This window comes from Palaemon carinicauda, chromosome 10 (assembly GCF_036898095.1).
Source record: "Palaemon carinicauda isolate YSFRI2023 chromosome 10, ASM3689809v2, whole genome shotgun sequence".
In the NCBI taxonomy this organism is placed as follows: Eukaryota; Metazoa; Arthropoda; class Malacostraca; order Decapoda; family Palaemonidae; genus Palaemon; species Palaemon carinicauda.
Genome location: NC_090734.1, coordinates 138684995 through 138703777, shown reverse-complemented (window position 1 = coordinate 138703777; position 18783 = coordinate 138684995). Strand labels below are relative to the sequence as shown.

The window sequence follows — 18783 nt, the reverse complement described above, 5'->3', positions numbered from 1 at the left end:
CAAGATACAAGTAAATTCTTAGTGGTTGAGATTGACAAATATGACTCTACCAGATTTAATTACTTTTTACTTTAAGGGCTGTTTATCTGGTCCTCTACAGCAAGGGAACCCTATTCTCTACAGGACCTCCACAGTTGTTTTATGATGTTCATTCGGGAGTATTTAACATTTCACGAGTACTGCTCGCTTACTGTTAGATCATCACTATCGAAGCATTTGCTGAATAAGAAAGTTTTCAGCTCCCTTTTGAAAGCCTTAATAATTATGCTCCTGAATTTTTTGTGTTTCTAGAAAGAAAAAATCTCACTAACCTTCTGCCACTTCAACATGTCGTAAAAGATGTTCAACGAGTGGAAATGTCACACCATGGACTCCAGCTTCGTGACAAACCCAGTATCTGAGAGCGTACAAAATATGCATGTACTTAACACAATACAAATCTACACTCAAGTAACAATTTACAATATTTATAAAGTAAACATACTACTACATACACATTATGCCAGCATAGAAATAAAAATTTTGAAGCATAAATATTTTAATAAGTTGTTGATTAATGGCACCTAAAAATTATATCTATGGCAAGTATTCATCTAATTATATCATGTTATTCTAGTACTGCCATTATGGTAATTGAAAGATTTACAATTAGTTTAGACATATTTTCTTTAGTTTAGACATATTTTTCCAACCAAAAATAACAAAAATCATGGTTAATTATAAGCCTTCAAACGTGGAAAATCTGCTACAGCTCAAATTTTTACATATTTTATACTTACTAATGTATATGAACTCATTACTGCAAAAGTAGAGTATTGTAATTAATAAGGCAAGACCAAGTTGTGTATTTTTGATGGAAATTAGAACAACAAAATTCTGTTTTGTTATTGACATCTACAAACTCATAATATTTATATCTTTTCCTGAGTTGTTCCTAAAATCCTAGACAATTCTATACAGTATTTGAGAGAGCCATTTTGCATGGAAATCTCCCTATTTCTTTAGAAATTAGCCGCTTCATTTTCAGAGTATCAGAATCAGCAGCAAAAGAATAATGTTCCAGGACACAGGCTAAAATGTTATGTAATAGATTTGTATGAAAAAATAATAGGATTTATAAACTGACTTTGTTCATACACATTACTTTTTATATTAATCTATTAACAACTTTGGCAGAAGAGCACTCAATTGCTGGTAAAAAACTGTATTTGGAAATACAAATGGACCTGGTATGACAGGGAAGGAGTTCAGGGAATAATGGATACTAGGAACCACAGGCTAAATAAAATCTGACAAGGGGGTTAAAAATTGGAGTAAGACCTGCAAAAGGAATACAAAATAAGCAACAGGTTTGCTGACAAAACAAAAATTAACATCAAAGCTCAAAGAGATATCACAAGAAAATGGCTGTAAGATGACCAAGAGAAGAATGTATTAAAGAGGATGCCTGACTGAGTCTGACATAGTCATTTGATAATTTTGAAGCAATCTATTGAAATATTTCTTAACATAAATCTATGGCCATCTACTGTATTTCATCCAAAGAGAAATAAATACTAGAATCCAAACCAGACAACCTTACATGGTACTTCAACCCACAAAGAGAAACCATGACACTCCAATCATATTCGTAATATCGAGTGTGCCCCAATAATCATATACTGTATTCATATAAACAGACTTGTTCATTGCATTATACTCTCAAAAGTCTCTCAATATAACCTTTTAATAGTAGAACAAAGAAAGTCTAAACTAAAACACTATACAGTACCTAGTTGGTGATGTTGGGTCAGCACAAAGCAACAAAGGACAAGAAAAGTCTTCATCATCTGGTAATAGAGACAACTCCAAGTCAACTCTCTCGTATACATGTAGTCTGACGGATGTTGACAACCCTAACCGTGACCCATTGTGCATAGTTGTCTTCTGTAAATTAAAAGGAAAATTATTATGTATAGCTTTCAATAAAGTTCAATCAATTTCTTGTTAAAAGTCCATACTATAATGCTACTACAGTCATCACTCAAATCACATTAATTCTATACAAAAGAGCTTCAAACAAGGATGAATTACTTTTACTTTGTTTATCTCAAGTTTAGCTTCCATATGAGAGAGAGAGAGAGAGAGAGAGAGAGAGAGAGAGAGAGAGAGAGAGAGAGAGAGAGAGAGAGAGAAATTACTCATCAAAACATTAGGCTTCAATTCACATAAATGAGTACTAATCATAAATATAAGCTTAAAAATAGGAATAGTGATGATTTAACTAAAGTTTACTTTCTAACTACAGTATTTATTGATGAATATAGTGTAAAGATTTGTTTATGGACTGCTCTTATATTAAAGTGCAATATTCTTCAAGCTTCTATGGATTCCAAAAGTTAGGCTAAGTAAATTGCAAAGTTAGGATTTTGTCTGCAGTAGGATATCACGTGGCTAAGGGTAGGCATTGAATTTTACTTACGATGTCCATAGCTCTTTTTCACCACACCTTGAGCTCTCCTAGGATGACACTCCAAAATCAAACCATTGCTCTCTAGTCTTGGATAGTGTCTATAGATGTTGAGAAAAATCCAGGACTAATACATCCCACACAGCACCAGTGTAGCTTAGTATATTTGCAATACTCGTGGACTACATGGGAATGTTAGAGACCTTAAAGTTGCCTCCAGACAGTAAGATATTCTATTATGCTCAGAAACTTTAGTTTCTCAAATGTGACACTTGTCTGAGCAACTTATTCTAGGTTGTAAGACACCAATAATTTTGAAAAAGGATGCCCTCCCTAGGGCATGAGGATATTAGGATTGAGTGCCCTGTTTCTCCAAGTCCTGCTATGAATGTGGATGTTATGAATTCAGGTCATAGAAGTTTGTGGCTGGCATAGTAACTCATATTTGTAGACCTTTTATTGGAATCCAAACTTGGATGATTATCATCAATTGTCTTCTTACTACAATGGCTATGATCAGTAATCAAAAGAAATGGTTACACTACAAACACACTTCAATAAAAATGGAATACAACTAAATAGTCAAATGAATAAGCTTAGCAAAGTGAATAATGAACTAACCCGATCATCATCTTCATTCTCATCATTGTCAACAACAATGCAGTGAAGAAGCTGGCCAATGGAAGTTGCTATAATCAATACAGGTGGAGATGACTGAAGGACCAGTAGACTACAACAATCCACACCATAGTTATCTTCACTAGCTGGGGTCATGCTTAGAGGGCCATAGACAGAATGGAACGGTGGCCTGAGTGATGAAAAGAACAAGATATCTTCTCAGTTTATAATACAGTATTAAATATGATGACTCCATGAAACTTAAATCTGGTTAAAGTAAAGAACACTATAAACAATCAATGCATTCTTTTAAATAATTTCTCATAATGTTTTGATTCTTCTTGAGATGTTTTTAAAAGATAAAGCAAATTAAGGACACATATAATTACTGATACAAACATTCAACAGTACTGTACTAAAAAAAGTAAGAAACCAAATCCTTGATATTATGAAACACATGGACAAATCTACAAACAAGTTTATAAAATAAAATTCTTTTCACTAACAATAGTGTGTATCTTAGGAGACATCACTGCCCAGTTATCTATTATCTTCTATACTTGAAGGTTACATGAAAAAAGCCTTGATTATTTAAGTATACCCCGATAATTTCACCCACCCACTCAATTTTAAAATTTGCTTTCTAGTAAACATATCAAGCTAAAAGACAAGAGGGAGTAAGCATGGAACTTAATTAAACAATAGTTGTATAAATTTTATGTATCTAATAAAAAGTACAAACCATTGCCTGACTAGAGATATTAAATAACAATAATACATTAATTATCAAAATTATGGCTAAAACAGCATCACACGGTTGAGTAAATAGTTTAATTCTCACTAACGAACACCACTAATTTAACAAGTTAACTTTTATTCCCTTAATCCTCGCCACAAAGTATTTTTACAGAGAGAGAGAGAGAGAGAGAGAGAGAGAGACTAACGTCAAATGTCCTCTTAAATTCCTTTCTATATTCTTTTGAAAGTTCACAGTCTTCGTCAGCATAATAATTTAGTCAGATTTCTTCTTTACGTGAAATGCGTTCTAGATCTTGCCATTCTCTAATTCCAAGATTTCCTAAGCTTTCCTACAGGTCTTCTTGATATTTCTATGTTTACTGCTTCCTGAATGAATGTTCCTCATACATTCTCCCCACATGTCCAAACCATGTCAATCTTTACTATCTCTATATATTTTTACAGTGAAGATCAGCAATCTTTGGATGGATAGTAAGATCATTTAAATTCTCCACCCATCTGCTATGAATAGACCTGCACTAGTCTTTCGTCGTTCAATTAGTTCATTATGCATGTTGCATAAGATTTTTCATAACTCTGACCATCCTTTACATTCAGATCTCCCTAGACAATTCTATCCTGTTCGTAATACTAGGCAGGCAGTTAATTCTAATAGCCAGGCTTTCTCCATCATGAGGCTCAATACTACACAGTATTCTAGATGTTTTATTCCAGCTGTGACCAAGTTGTGGAATGATCTTCCTAACCGGGTAGTTGAATCAGTAGAACTTCAAAAGTTCAAAGTTGGAGCAAATGTTTTTAAGGTGACCAGGCCGACATGAATCTTTTTATAGTTTATATATGACATATCTGTTTTTGACGTTGTTAATAGTTTATATATGACATATCTGTTTTGACGTTGTTACTGTTTTTAGAATGATTTATTGTTAATTTGTTCTCATCGTTTATTTATTTCCTTTCCTCACTGGGCTATTTTTCCCTATTGGAGCCCTTGGGTTTATAGCATCTTGCTTTTCCAACGAGGGTTGTAGCTTGGCTAGTAATAACAATAATAATACTAATTATGCAGCCATTAAAAGATATAGGATACTTGAAAGTACTGTATGGGTAGTATGGCAAACACCACAATTTAGTTCAGATTTAGTTCAATTGCCCATTTCCAACAAAATGTTTAAAATCTGGATGAGGTATAAGATCTAGATACTCAACCAAAAGGCTGTAATTTGCACTGAATATAATTTTAGAAGTGGTGTATAAGGTACATGAGGGAAAAGTTAATCAGAAGTTGGGAAAGGACTAAATATCCTGCCAGCTATCAAAACATGAACATTAATAAAAGCACTTTGATACTATCAAGTGACATCCCTGAAGTAAGATGAATACTTCAGCATATCGCACATTCAATTCGATCGTTACAAGCTGCAGCTTTGACAAAATTGTTGCGGCTAGTCTGCATTTCAAGCAATTAAAAGGAAAATTTTCCTACAATGAGGCTTTTGTAGCAAGCTCCATGGGGTATAAAAATATTTTGCAATGTCACTTTAGTTTTCAAGTGCACTGATTCTTGCCTTTCACTTTTCATGTTCTCTTTAATTCTGTTTCCTACTTTAGGCCATTTGTTTTTCTCTGTAATTTCTTTTATATTCTACTCTATTTAATTTTCAATATCTTTTTCATTTCTAGGCTGTTTTCCCTTGCAAGACCTTTGGGCTTGTCGGATTATGCTTTTCTGACTAGAACAGCTTTCCCAAATATTTGCCCCCAATTTAAGAAAATACCTAGGATGAACGATATAACTAGAAAACAGTATTGTTAATCTACTTTATAATAATAATAATGGCAATTTAAAAATAAGATAAAATGGACATATGTATAATTATTTAGGACCAATGCCTAAGAACAGGGACCAAAAATGCCAATGCCACTCTGCATTGTCAAAATACACAAGTCCAGTTGATAACTCATCATAATCTTATAGAAATGAATTAGGTAGTGAGGTTTTGCAGACTTGGAGGGGATACTTCTTCTCAGAATTTTAGGCTATCTGGAACAGACAAAGTTTTTGGATATCTCTGATGTGGACGAGATAGAGTAACGACTTAAAAGTAATTGTTCCTCACCCACCTCATCCCGGTACTACATATACAGTTTTAATACAAATTATTAGTCAGTCTGTCTGCTATACTAATAATGGAAGAGGCTGTAGTAAATTAATCATTTGAATTTATATGAATAATCAAGTACAGTACATAGTTTAAATTTCCACTGAAAACTAAATGGAGAATTTTTATCTGAAATTTGATTTTCTATCCTAGTAATCCTGAATCTTGACCTGCAATACAAACTGCAAGATCTCTTTGACCAGTGGTTAATTATTTTGCCAATGTTATCACCCTGCAGTAAAATCAACAGGTCTTGCCTTGGGAAAAGCTGTTAACCCTTTTACCCCCAAAGGACGTACTGGTACGTTTCACAAAAGCCATCCCTTTACCCCCATGCACGTACCGGTACGTCCTTGCAAAAAAATGCTATAAAAATGATTTTTTTCCATATTTTTGATAATTTTATGAGAAAATTCAGACATTTTCCAAGAGAATGAGACCAACCTGACCTCTCTATGACAAAAATTAAGGCTGTTAGAGCAATTTAAAAGAAATATACACCAAAATGTGCTGGGAAAAAAGTAACTCCTTGGGGGTTAAGGGTTGGAAATTTCCAAAAAGCCTGGGGGTAAAAGGGTTAATAAAATGAAAACCCTTACCTGTTAGGCCCCAATATCGTATTCGTGTAAGCCACATCACCATTACCGTAAAGAATGAAAACTGGCCACTGCAAGTCCAAGTACTTCTGCTTCAACTCTTCATCAGGATCAATCTGAAAAAAAGAAAAAAAAATCAATATTTAATAATTAATACTGTACTGAAAGCACATATCTATGGCACTTTATACTTGCAAATCAAAACTCTGATGACTTCAATAAAACTATTTACTTCATTATCATTACTACTATTAACCATTTTACCCCAAAATAATTTAAAGCTAAAATTTCACTTCCTAAAAAATTACCAATGCAGTCGGTCAACAATAAACCTTACAAGGAGCTCTGTTGTAATTCCTGAATGTCTTCAACAACCCTTCAGGTCCCTCCTGTGAATCTTTCTCCCATACATCTAATTATTTTATTTTTCATTCAAACATGAAAAGATGGTATAATTTTATTGCCTACAGTCTGTGCATTTACTTTTATCAAAACTAAAAACTTGAAACGCTAAGAGAATTTTGCAAAATACAACTTTTTGTTTATAAAATTAACTTTCAAATGGTTTTTATATGAAAAAAAAAATTGGTTGAGAAACAAAAAAGAAATTTGAAGTACAGTAACCCCAATATAACACTGTTTTAATGGGGCCAAGTAATGAGGCTTAAAATACATATCACTGTCCTAGGACAATGTGGTGGTTGAGTATATCCTTCTAAAAATTTAGGCTTCTATTGTGAATAACAAAAACAATTAAAACACCTAGGTACCTCCAGCACCATTAAATAGAATTTGACCATCATTTTATATTTAAAAACAAAAATGCAATTAAGGAATACCTCTTCTTTGACTATGCTTCTTTATTGAAAGAAGTATTTTAACCTATTTCTCAAATTTAAGTTTACCATACACTTCACCATATAAAGATTTTTGCAGCACCCTTCCAAAAATTGCTACAACGCTTATTTTCACTTTTCATATATTCTATGTTGATTTCCTGTCTGGATATATAACTTATCTTATTTTACAAAACAATTTTATAAAAAATTCAAGATATGTGACTTAATGATCTTCTTAAACTATAAAAAAAAAAATAATGAAAATAATATCCTTGATATAAGGATGGCATAAACAGTAATCTTTGAATTCACTTGACTACATCTGGCAATTTCCTTTCGGCAGAGGGGCACGAGCATAGTTTCAATTCATCATCGTCGTCGTCGGCGCCCACTCGTGTCCGAGTATTGGGTTCTGTCGTTAGCCATCAGCCTCCTATCAGAAGAAGGGTGGAGGAAATGACAGAATGCCAGTAGCTGGGTATATTGTTTTGGGTGGTAGTGGCTTTGCAACGGCCACGCACACACACTTGGCCCACATCGTTTTCACCGCGGCTCAAGACATATGAGACAGGCGGCTTCTCCGATGTTGGTTGCATCGGGCTGCCGGGTTCTTGTTATGTCAAGGCGCCGCCTTGTTGCCTGCCCGACAGGCATTGCCCTCTTCCGCCGGCGCTGGGAAGCTCCGCCGTTGGGGTCTTGTTTGGTTTGGTTTGGTTTGATTTTGGAGTTTTCCTTTTTGTAAAGATTGTGAATACTACCAAGGTCACCAACAAAGGTCACGTGTACATTTACAGCTCTATGCTCTAGTGCTCTTTGACCTGGCTACACAGTATATGATCATTCCTATCAACTCCAATATGTAATAAATTCGGATGTTTATTGACACTGACAATAAGACACATTCCTTTACATCTTCCCACAGAGGCAAGATAAATGCAGCGTTTTGCAATATTTCATTTCCACTGCCAAAAAAAAAAAAAAAAAAAAAAAAAAAAACAGGTGATCTTTTGCAGAATTCAATATCTACTACCAAAAAAAAAAAAGAATTAAGTTTTTATGATAAAACAAAGTTTTATGAATACTTACCTGGCAGTTATATATATATATATATATATATATATATATATATATATATATATATATATATATATATATATATATATATATATATATATATATATATATATATATATATATATATATATATATATATATATATATATATATATATATATATATATATATATATACATATATATATATATATATATATATATATATATATATATATATATATGTATATATATATATATATATATATATATATATATATATATATATATATATATATATATATATATATATATATATATATATATATATATATATATATATATATATATATATATATATATATATATATATATAACTGCCAGGTAAGTTCTATTCGTAAAAACTAGTTTTAGCCTATGTTTAAAGAACAATAAAGTACACTATAATGAAGAGAAGTATAAAATACGACAAACTTATAACAGAGTATGTATTTTTCCTAACATACAAACCCGAATTCTTTACTATAGGAGATATTCTAGCGCGAGCTGGAAAATACGGCAGAAAACCTTAACAAGGTCGTTAACGACCGGGCCGGTAGTTATCCCCATGTTGGGGGTGGGGGACTGCCGGCCATTAGCTACTGAGTACCTTCAATCGGATTCTAGCTAGGACTATATTAGGGGGCGGTGCCGGAGGGAAGATTTGAGTAAAGAATTTGGGTTTGTATGTTAGGAAAATTACAAACTCTGTCATAAGTTTGTCATTTGTTCCTACACTAAATACAAACCCTCATTCTTCACTATAGAAGACGTAGTCTTGAGGTCAGGGTGGACGAAGGGTTCTCTATACCTAGAGAAGATAGTCCTCAGACTAGACTCCATTAATGAACAATCTCCCATTAACTTTCTTTGTAGATCCCCAAATCCAGCATGACTGAAGGTTTGTAAATACGTAGAAACCAAAGTTTCAGCATGAAGAGGGTCGGGAGTAATACCAGGACCCTTTCATACAAAGGGTTCCCCTGACCTTGAAAAGGGGAACCCTCGTGACTACGAGTATAACTTACACCCTGTGATAAGTCAGATGAGTTTCATACCTTATTTCCATTGATGAGTCCGGCCGAAACTGTTCACATACTAGGCTACCCAGATGGGAGGAAGAAAAAGCAGAAGATAGATGGATGTTCTTCTAAAACCTAGTGTAACTCAGAATCCTCGATCAATGGCTACTGTCCCCTGAAAGGGCGTAAAGGTAGTTACAGCACCTGCTGACCTGCCACAATAGGTCCTATAGAAAAGGTGTTTAGAGACCTATGTGTCACATCTGATAAATAGTGAGTGGTGAATGTAGATTGGCGCTTCCAGACTCCAGCTCTTAAGACTTGGGAGACTGAGAAATTCTTCTTAAACGCCAGCGAGGCAGCTACTCCCCTAACTTGATGGGTTTTGGGTTGAGCTGCCTCAGGGTCTCCGTGAATGGCTCTCGCAATAACTTTCTTGGGCCAGAAAGAGATGGTGTTGTGAGATTCTCTTCTTAACCTTGTTGGTACTGAGGAAGAGATGACGGAGGCGTGATCTGAAAGGTCTAGTGCGCTTCAGGTATTTCCTTAGCGCCCTGACCGGGCACAGTAGCAATTGGTCAGTATCCTGAGTTGCCCTATTGAGGCTGGAAAATTTAAATTCTCTAAACCTCTCATCGGCAGATGAAGGATTCTGGGTTTTGGCCACAAAACTTGGCACGAAGTTGAGAGAGACTTCCCCCCATCCTCTAGTATGGGTGACTTCGTAGGATAGACCGTGAAGTACACTAACCCTTTTTGCCAAGGCCAGAGCTACTAGGAAGACAGTCTTAAGGGTGAGGAAGAAATCAGATGCCTTATTTAAGGGCTCATATGGAGGCCCCTTTAAGGAGCGTAAGACCAGGGACACGTCCCAAGGTGGTGGTCTAATCTCCATTTGGGGGCCAAGATCTCTCAAAACCTCGAATCAACAAGGTGATATCTTCTGAGGTGGAAAGGTCAACTCCTCTCAGTCTGCAGATCAGGCTTAAGGCTGAACGATAGCCCTTAATTGCCGAGACTGAAAGGAGTTTCTCCTCCCTGAGGTAAACTAGGAAGTCTGCCACTACAGTAAAGGAAGAGAGGGATCGAGTGGAGACACGCCTCGCCCTCTACACCAAGCTGCAAACACTCTCCATTTTGCTTGGTAGAGGTTTGTAGAAGATTGGCGCAGGTGCCTGGACATGTGTGGCTGCGTCAACAGACGGGGTTCTGGTGGCAGGAACCTCGGCACTTGAACCAGCAGGGAAAGGAGATCTGCGTACCACTCACTGCTTGGCCAAGCCGGAGCTATTAGAGTTAGCTTGCAGTCCTGAGAGATCCTGATTTTGTTGATCACCTTTCTGAGCAGGCAAAAGGGAGGGAAGGCATAAGCGCCCAGGTTGTCCCAGGAGTGTTGGAGGGCATCCTGGATCGCTGCCTGATGGTCTGGAATTGGGGACCTGTAGCGGGGAAGCTTCGCATTCAGAGAGGTGAAGAACAAAACTATTGTGGGTAAACCCCACAAAGCTATTACTGTCTTCGCTACTCGAGGATCCAAAGACCATTCTCCCCTCAGCACTTGGTGATGCCTGCTCAGCTGATCCGCCACGATGTTTCTCCAGCCCGGAATAAACCTGGCTGAAAGAGAAATGTTGTGGCTTTCTGCCCACTGGCAGATCTGGACTGCTAACAGACAGAGGTCTCTTGCCAGAGTACCCCCTTGTTTGTTGATGTACGAGATGGCTGTGGAGTTGTCGTTCATCAGAACCACCTCTCGTCCATGTAGATCTTCTACAAAGAATTTTAGGCCTTTCCAGGCAGCTAATAATTCTAGGTGGTTTATATGGAGAGACCTCTCTATCGGAGACCAAACTCCTGATGCTAATTTGGGGTCTAGGTGGGATCCCCATCTCCGTAGCGACGCGTCCGAAAAGAGTTTTAACTTCGGACTCGGGTTTTGGAGGGGAATGCCCTTTTGGGTGTTCTCTCTGGTCGACCACCAATGAAGATCTTGTAGCACCAGACTTGGGACCTCCACTGCCAAGAATGGGGAATCTGACTTTTGAGACCAATGGGTCTTCAGATGCCATTGGAGACTTCTGATTCTTGATCTCCCGCCTGGAACTAGTTTCTCCAGAGAGGCAAGATGGCCCAGAAGAAGGCTGAAGGTGGTAGTGGAGACAAGAGATGGGTGATGGACTGATCCAGTCTCCGAAGCCTGTCTTCCGACGGAAACACTCTCCCTGCCTGGGTGTTGATGGACATACCCAGATAGTTCAAGACTTGGGTCGGAGTTAAGCAAGACTTCTCTGCGTTTACAAGGATCCCCAGATCCTTGCAAAGACTCAGAAGTCTTTTCAGATGATCCAGAGCTAGCTCCTTGGACGAGGCCAGGAATAGCCAATCGTCCAGATATCTTAGCAGACGAATTCCATGTTCGTGCGCCCACTAAGATACGAGTTCGAAGATCTTCGTAAAGACCTGTGGGGCGGTCGAGAGGCCGAAGAACAGGACTTTGAACTCGAAGATTCGACCCTGAGCCAGGAAGCGTAGGAATTTCCGAGATGTGCGATGGATTGGCACTTGGAAATAAGCATCTCTCAAGTCTACAGATGCCATGAAGTCTCCTGGGCGTACTGCTTGGGTGACGGAAGCTGCTGTCTCCATTTTGAATGGAGTCTGCTTCACGAACTGGTTCAGAGTCGAAAGATCTATTACTGGTCTCCAACCTCCCGAGGCTTTCTCTACCAGAAAGAGGTGACTGAAAAACCCCGGGGAAGAGTTGGAGACCTCTTGAATGGCATCTTTTAGAAGTATGCTCTGTATCTCCCGAGCTAGGGCTTGCTGTTTCCCAGGATCCTGAGGGACCTAGGAGGACGAGATCGGGGGAGGAATTAGAGGAGGAGAGTCTATGAAGGGAATGCGATATCCCTAACGAAGCACCCTTATGGTCCATTGCATGGCCGCCATAGCTTTCCAACTCCTCCAACTCCCCTGCAGGCACCCCCCTACGCATTGCGAGGGTGAGTCGAGACCCTATTTCTGCATAGGGTTCCTCCCTCTTCCTTTAGCCTTAGGAGGAGCCGACTTTCCTCTGCCCATAGGTTTGGGTGTAAAAGTGGGGCGGCTGGGGTTCTTGGCTGGCAGTGGAGATGCGGTTGTTTCCTTGGGTTGTGGAGTTGGCTGCTCTTGCATTGGACGAAAGGAAGCAGCCTTTTGCATTGTAGTGTCCTGCGTCTCTTTCCTCCAAGTCTTTAAGGTGGAGGAGACTGTTTGTCTAGAGAGGAGGAGAGGTTGTAGGAGATCAGAGTTCCTCAAATCAGATTTCTCAGATTTTCCGATGCTCCTATGCAGTCTGGAGACTACCAATTCCCTCCTTTTGAGAATCCAGTTGCCCCACATCGTTGCAGCCGTAGCAGTTAGAAAGTCCATTGTCTTAGCCCTAGCAGCCAGGACTTCCTGCAGAGACTGCATGGAATTTTGGTTTGAAAGGTTCTCGTGACTTGCAAGGTAGCCCACTGTGCCAGACCATGTGTCAAACCAGGATAGTGCCTCTAGAAGAGACATTGACGCTGCTTCCATTGTCGAGGCTTCTGCTGCGGTAAAGGAGACTGGAAGGGAAGAGAGTCTCTCTGCAGAGCAGCCAGGTGTAAGCCTTGCTGTGAGGGGATCAAGTGTCAGAGGCGAAGGGTTGGCGTCTCTGACCTTGTAAAAGTGCCTTTGCCTCGAAAAAGGAAACTGCAGCATCTTATGGGATCCTTGAGACTTCAAGGAATTCGTTTCCGACGAGACCGCCTGCAAAACCTTCCTCAAACGGCCTGCAGTGTGAATAGACCAGGGACGTTCGATTCTGGTCTTAGGGTTAGATGGAGGACGACATAGTCTGTCTAAAGCTGGAGTGTCGGTATGACGAGGCGACAGGTGTAAATCTCCAGAGGAAGGCTGAACGCTGGTTGATGGCACCACGCGCGCAAGATCCTGCCTGGAAGTTGAAGGTTTAGGCGAAGTCGACCGAATTAACGGTACTGTCTCAATAAGAAAATGCGTTGATCGGCGGCCTGGCCTTTCACGTGTGTTCTCAGTCGAAGAGGAGAAGGGCTGAACCCCTGCGTCTTCTTCCGAAGTTCTCGCGAAGCCCATATTTTGTAATTCATTAGAAAGTACGGGAATGGGGGCTGTTCTGTCTGAAACGCGAGGGCGCGGAGAATGACCTCGCGCGGATATGTCCGGAGACTTGCATGCTCGGAAGTTTGACGTACGGGAGCGCTCTCTCTCTGATGATACTAAGCGACGGCGAGAAGAAGTGTTCTCTCTCGCCTTCCCAGTGCAAGCTGAGCTCCTCGCGAAGAAATGTGAAGGAGAGGAATCACGCTGAGAGTGTTCTCTTGCCTTGGTTGCGCTCTGGGAACGATCAGATTTAACCTTGCCACAACGAGAGCGCTTATTGCGCTTGAGAGAACTCTCACGTGAAGAAGAGCGCGAACGTCTCGTAGAGCTCTTCTTATAGCGCCTAGATGATTCCCCGCAAGAGGAAGACGATCGCGAAGCCGAACGATAGAGCGAGGAAGTATTCCTCCTATGTTTGTGACGAGAACGCTTATCGTATATCGGCGAGACATTTCGTGAAGAGATAGAAGGCGAGGAAGAACGAGAACGATGACGTCTCTTCCTATGTCGCCTATCTCTCCGACGAGAACGTCTTGGCGAAGGAGAGCGAGCTCTCCTTTTCCTCTTCTCTCTGTCTCTCCTATTCTCTAAGGAGGATGAATATGACGAGGAGGAGGAGGAATCACGATGATCTTGCTTGCGACGTTGTTTCGTCGTAATGCAAGCGAGGAGCGAAGTAGGCTTCGCAGGAGCTGACGTTATTACCTCCGCTGACACTTCAGCGGCCGCCAATTGAGCTGACGGGATAAAGGAGAGGTTCGGAACTCCCGAAGGTTCCAAAACAAAAGGGACCTGAGGTAAAACTGTGCCTGCGAGGAACTGGTTCCACACCTCCACCGAAGGAGAACCAGGAAGTCCAAGGGCAGGCCATACCGCTCACACGTTATCTGGAATAGAAGCGGTAATAGAATTATTTCCGATGACGGACGAAACTATCCCACTGGGGGGGGGGGGCAACTTGATTCACCTGGCCCGGGGGAATGGGTGTTAAGTCAGTGGTGCCGCTCTTCCTTGACTTCCCCCCGGAGGAAGGAGACAAGGAAGAGTCTGAAGGAAGAGATCGAGGGGCAGAAGAAGAGCCCAAGACTCCTTACCTTTCGACGGCGAACCTGGATGTAACGAATCCTTCTTGGAATTCTTCTTCTTCCTCTTCATGAACTTAATCCCACTGTGTAGGCGACCATTCCTTACATACTTGGCAGGGGGAGTCTTCAGTACACCTATGACCTCTGCATGAAGGGCATAGGGAATGAGGATCCACCTCCGGTGGTGACATAAATGTGTCACAAGATTTCGGAGGAATCCCGGGACACTTTCTCAAATTAGAGGACATCACATCTAATTAAAGAGAAAAAAGAAAAGGTTAATGAAAAAAACACACTTAAAGAAAGGCTAGTCTGTCAGTCAAACAAAAGCGGGAGCAGCGGTGTTACCACTGCGACGGCTAGAATTCGATTGGAGGTACTCAGTAGCTACCGGCCGGCAGTCCCCCACCCCAAACAGGGGGATAACTACCGGCCCGGTCGTCAACGACCTTGTTAAGGTTTTCTGCCATATTTTCCAGCTCGCGCTAGAATATCTCCTATAGTAAAGAATGAGGGTTTGTATTTAGTGTAGGAACAAATACTCAGATAAAGTACAGTGATACCTCGGTACTCGACCATAATCCGTTCGAGATCCGTGTTCGACCTCCGATTTGTTCGAGTACCGAATTTTTTTTCCCCATAAGAAATAATGGTATATATTCTATTCCGTTCCCAAGCACTCGAACAGGCCCAAAATATTAATAAAACGTGTACCTAAACAACAATAATTATCTAAATGTGTATGAAATTGGTCAGAAAATCCTATAAAACAATTTTAAACCATTTACTGTACTAAAATAAAACAATTTTAAACCATTTTCTGTACTGTAGTGAACATACCTTTGAGCAGCGGTTCGATGGCATACAGGGATGGATGTGGAGAGGATGGAAGGGGGAGGTTACTGCTTGGAAGGAGAGTCCCCTTCCATGATGTGGCGGGGTAGTTCTCCTTCAGGAGTTGTTTCTCTCTCCAATGAAAGGGTGGGCAGATCTATTTCAGGGGTTTCTTCTCTTCTTTGTCTCTTCTTTGGAGGAGAAACAGGCTTTGATGTAGCAGCTTTCTTTTCTTTTGTGAAAAACTGGTCTATTGTTAATTGTTTCTTCCTCCTCTGCAGTATTCTTCGAAAATGATACATGACACTATCATTAAACATATGCACTGCCCGGTTTGCTACTGCAATTTCTGGGTGGTATTTTTCAGCAAAAGCCTGCACATCTGCCCACTTGGAACAAATTTCATTGATGAGAGAACTTGGAACATCCTCCCTTACCTCATCCTCTTCTGAAGATTCCTGCTCCACAATCAGATCCTGCTGCTGTTGTTGTTGCAGGTGCAACAATTCCTCCACAGTCAACTCGGTAGAATGGCTTTCTACAAGCTCATCAATATCATCCTTGTCGACCTCAAGCCCCAAACTCCTGCCCATGACAACAATTTCCTCAACGACATCAGTGTCATCAGAAATTACAGGGGTAGCAGTGCTTGGACCCGCCTCTGGTTGGAAACCTTCAAACTCCCTCTCTGTGACACATGATGGCCACAGCTTACGCCAGGCAGAGTTCAATGTCCTATAGGTCACACCTCGCCAAGCTTGGTCAATCATGTTAACAGAGTTGAGGATGCTGAAGTGTTCCTTCCAGAATTCCTTTAGGGTCAACTTCGTGTCACTGGTCACTTCAAAACACTTTCTGAAAAGGGCCTTGGTATAGAGTTTTTTGAAGTTTGAAATGACCTGTTGGTCCATGGGCTGGAGTATGGGAGTAGTATTGGGGGGCAAGAATTTGATTTTGATAAAGCTGTATTCTTCTTTCAAGTCATCCTCGAGACCTGGAGGATGTGCAGGAGCATTGTCCATAACCAGAAGACATTTCATTGGCAAGCTCTTTTCAATGAGGTAAGCCTTAACCTGGGGGGCAAACACTTCGTTTATCCACTCAGTAAAGAATTGTCTTGTGACCCAAGATTTAGTGTTCGAGCGCCACATAACTGGTAGTGCACTTTTACAAATATTATTTCGTTTGAACACCCGGGGGTTGTCCGAGTGGTACACTAACAAGGGTTTGATCTTGCAATCGCCACTTGCATTTGCACACAGCAACAATGTTAGCCTATCTTTCATTGGCTTGTGACCTGGCATCTTCGTCTCGTCCTTGGTAATGTACGTATTGGCTGGCATTTTCTTCCAAAATAACCCAGTCTCATCACAATTAAAGACTTGTTGTGCGATCAAATTTTGTTCATTTATGTACCGATCGAATTCCCCCACGTATTTATCGGCTGCAATTTGATCCGAACTAGCTGCCTCCCCATGCCTAGTAACACGATGAATACCTGTTCTATTACGAAACTTTTCAAACCAACCCCTGCTCGCTTTAAATGTAAATGAATCACTTTCACTGGTACTCGGACTTTTCTTCACTAATTCTTCATAGATATGCAACGCTTTTTCACAAATGAACGCTTCACTAACACTTTCCCCGGCCAACTGTTTTTCTTTAATAAATATTAAAAGCAACTTTTCCATCTCCTCAATCACTTGTGGCCTTTGCTTAGTTACCGCCGTAACTCCCGTTGCAACATTCGCCTTCTTAATCATTTCTTTATGCTTTAAAAACGTAGAAATGGTCGACTTCGCCATTCCGCATTCTACCGCTAAATCGGACACTCGTACACCATTCTCATATTTCGCTATAATTTCCTTCTTCAACTCGATCGTTGTTCGCACTGTTTTCCTCTTCTCCTTCCCCTTAACACTCATTACTTTCTTGGGACTCATTATGAAAGCTAAAAAAGCAATTAAAAGCATTGAAAATCACTAAATCACAACGAATGCTGATCGCGCGTTGTCTGAGTGACGCTCTCGAGAGAACTGATGCTTCCCGAACAAGCGAGAGTGGCCGAGATGGCGCGATCATCACAAAGCCCATGCGGTCGTCACGTGTTCGGCTGGTCGAGTACCGAATTTTTGGTCGAGCACCGCAGCAAAAATTTCTCGAAAATTTTGGTCGAACTCCGAATTGTTCGAGTATAGAGTCGTTCGACTACCGAGGTATCACTGTATATTTGTAGGAAATTTAAATCATGGGAATAAACAAAAAATGCTAACTAGAATAGAATACATGATTAACTTACCGCATCATCTCTCAGTCTACTTGATACTGGATTGCCGCATATTCGTTTTGTCTGTTCACTTGGAAGAGCAAAACCAAAGTCTACGGCAGCCTCTCCCAAGTTACTGGAACGAGCAAACGATGACGTATTTAGGACGCAGGTATTTGAGGCCACCAATATAGCTTGTTCAGGTAGTTCTTGTGATGACAAATTGTATATTCTGAAAATAAAAATAGAACATTAATTACTTGAAATTACAAAGGGATACAGCAGCCCCTAAATTTAGTAAATGCTTTAAGGGTCAGAACTATAAAGTAATGAAGACTACACCTCATTGGTTAACATTAATTCTAATAAATTAAGAGCATAAACTTAACTGTACTTTATATGTTCTCAGGAAAAAAGTGTCATGTCTCACAAGATAACAGCGCAAAAACCACCATAATAATGTTAGATAAATAAGTTCAATATATAAATATGCCTTTATCAAGGCCTATGAAGTTCAGGGGATAGCTTTACATTTAAACAACCAAATGAGTCTGATAAATAAGTAAACCTGATAATTTGTTGTCTATTAGTTTGAAGGGTAACCTTACATTTGAATCAACAAATATACAAGCTCTGATACACTTCATCCATCCTCCAAATCCTCTGGGAAAATGGGGAGGATACTTCAATACAAAACTCGGTTATGAGTCTTTACATCTAGCGTCCAATACAGCACATAACAGAGCAACTGCTTCACACTAAAGAGGGAAGAGGGAAAGAAGGAAGAGGGGAAGAAGGAAGAGGGGAAGAAGGAAGAGGAAAAAAGCCAGACATTCTACCTCTCCTAGATTTATATCACAACTACTATCTTAAGACAAGATCAGTGTTGCCACTGGATCTGCCTCAGAATTCTGCC

General features: G+C 39.9%; 1 protein-coding gene across 1 annotated transcript in view; it reads right to left on the bottom strand.

The window, feature by feature from the left end:
• Window positions 1–18783, bottom strand: part of mbo (Nuclear pore complex protein Nup88) — a 122539-nt gene that overhangs the window by 18857 nt on the left and 84899 nt on the right. The window contains exons 4-8 of the mRNA XM_068381986.1: window positions 17901–18099; window positions 6588–6700; window positions 3071–3257; window positions 1772–1926; window positions 312–397 (exon numbers count right to left, since the gene is read on the bottom strand). Of these exons, the coding sequence (XP_068238087.1) occupies window positions 312–397; window positions 1772–1926; window positions 3071–3257; window positions 6588–6700; window positions 17901–18099 (740 nt within the window). The remainder of the gene's footprint in view (window positions 1–311; window positions 398–1771; window positions 1927–3070; window positions 3258–6587; window positions 6701–17900; window positions 18100–18783) is intronic.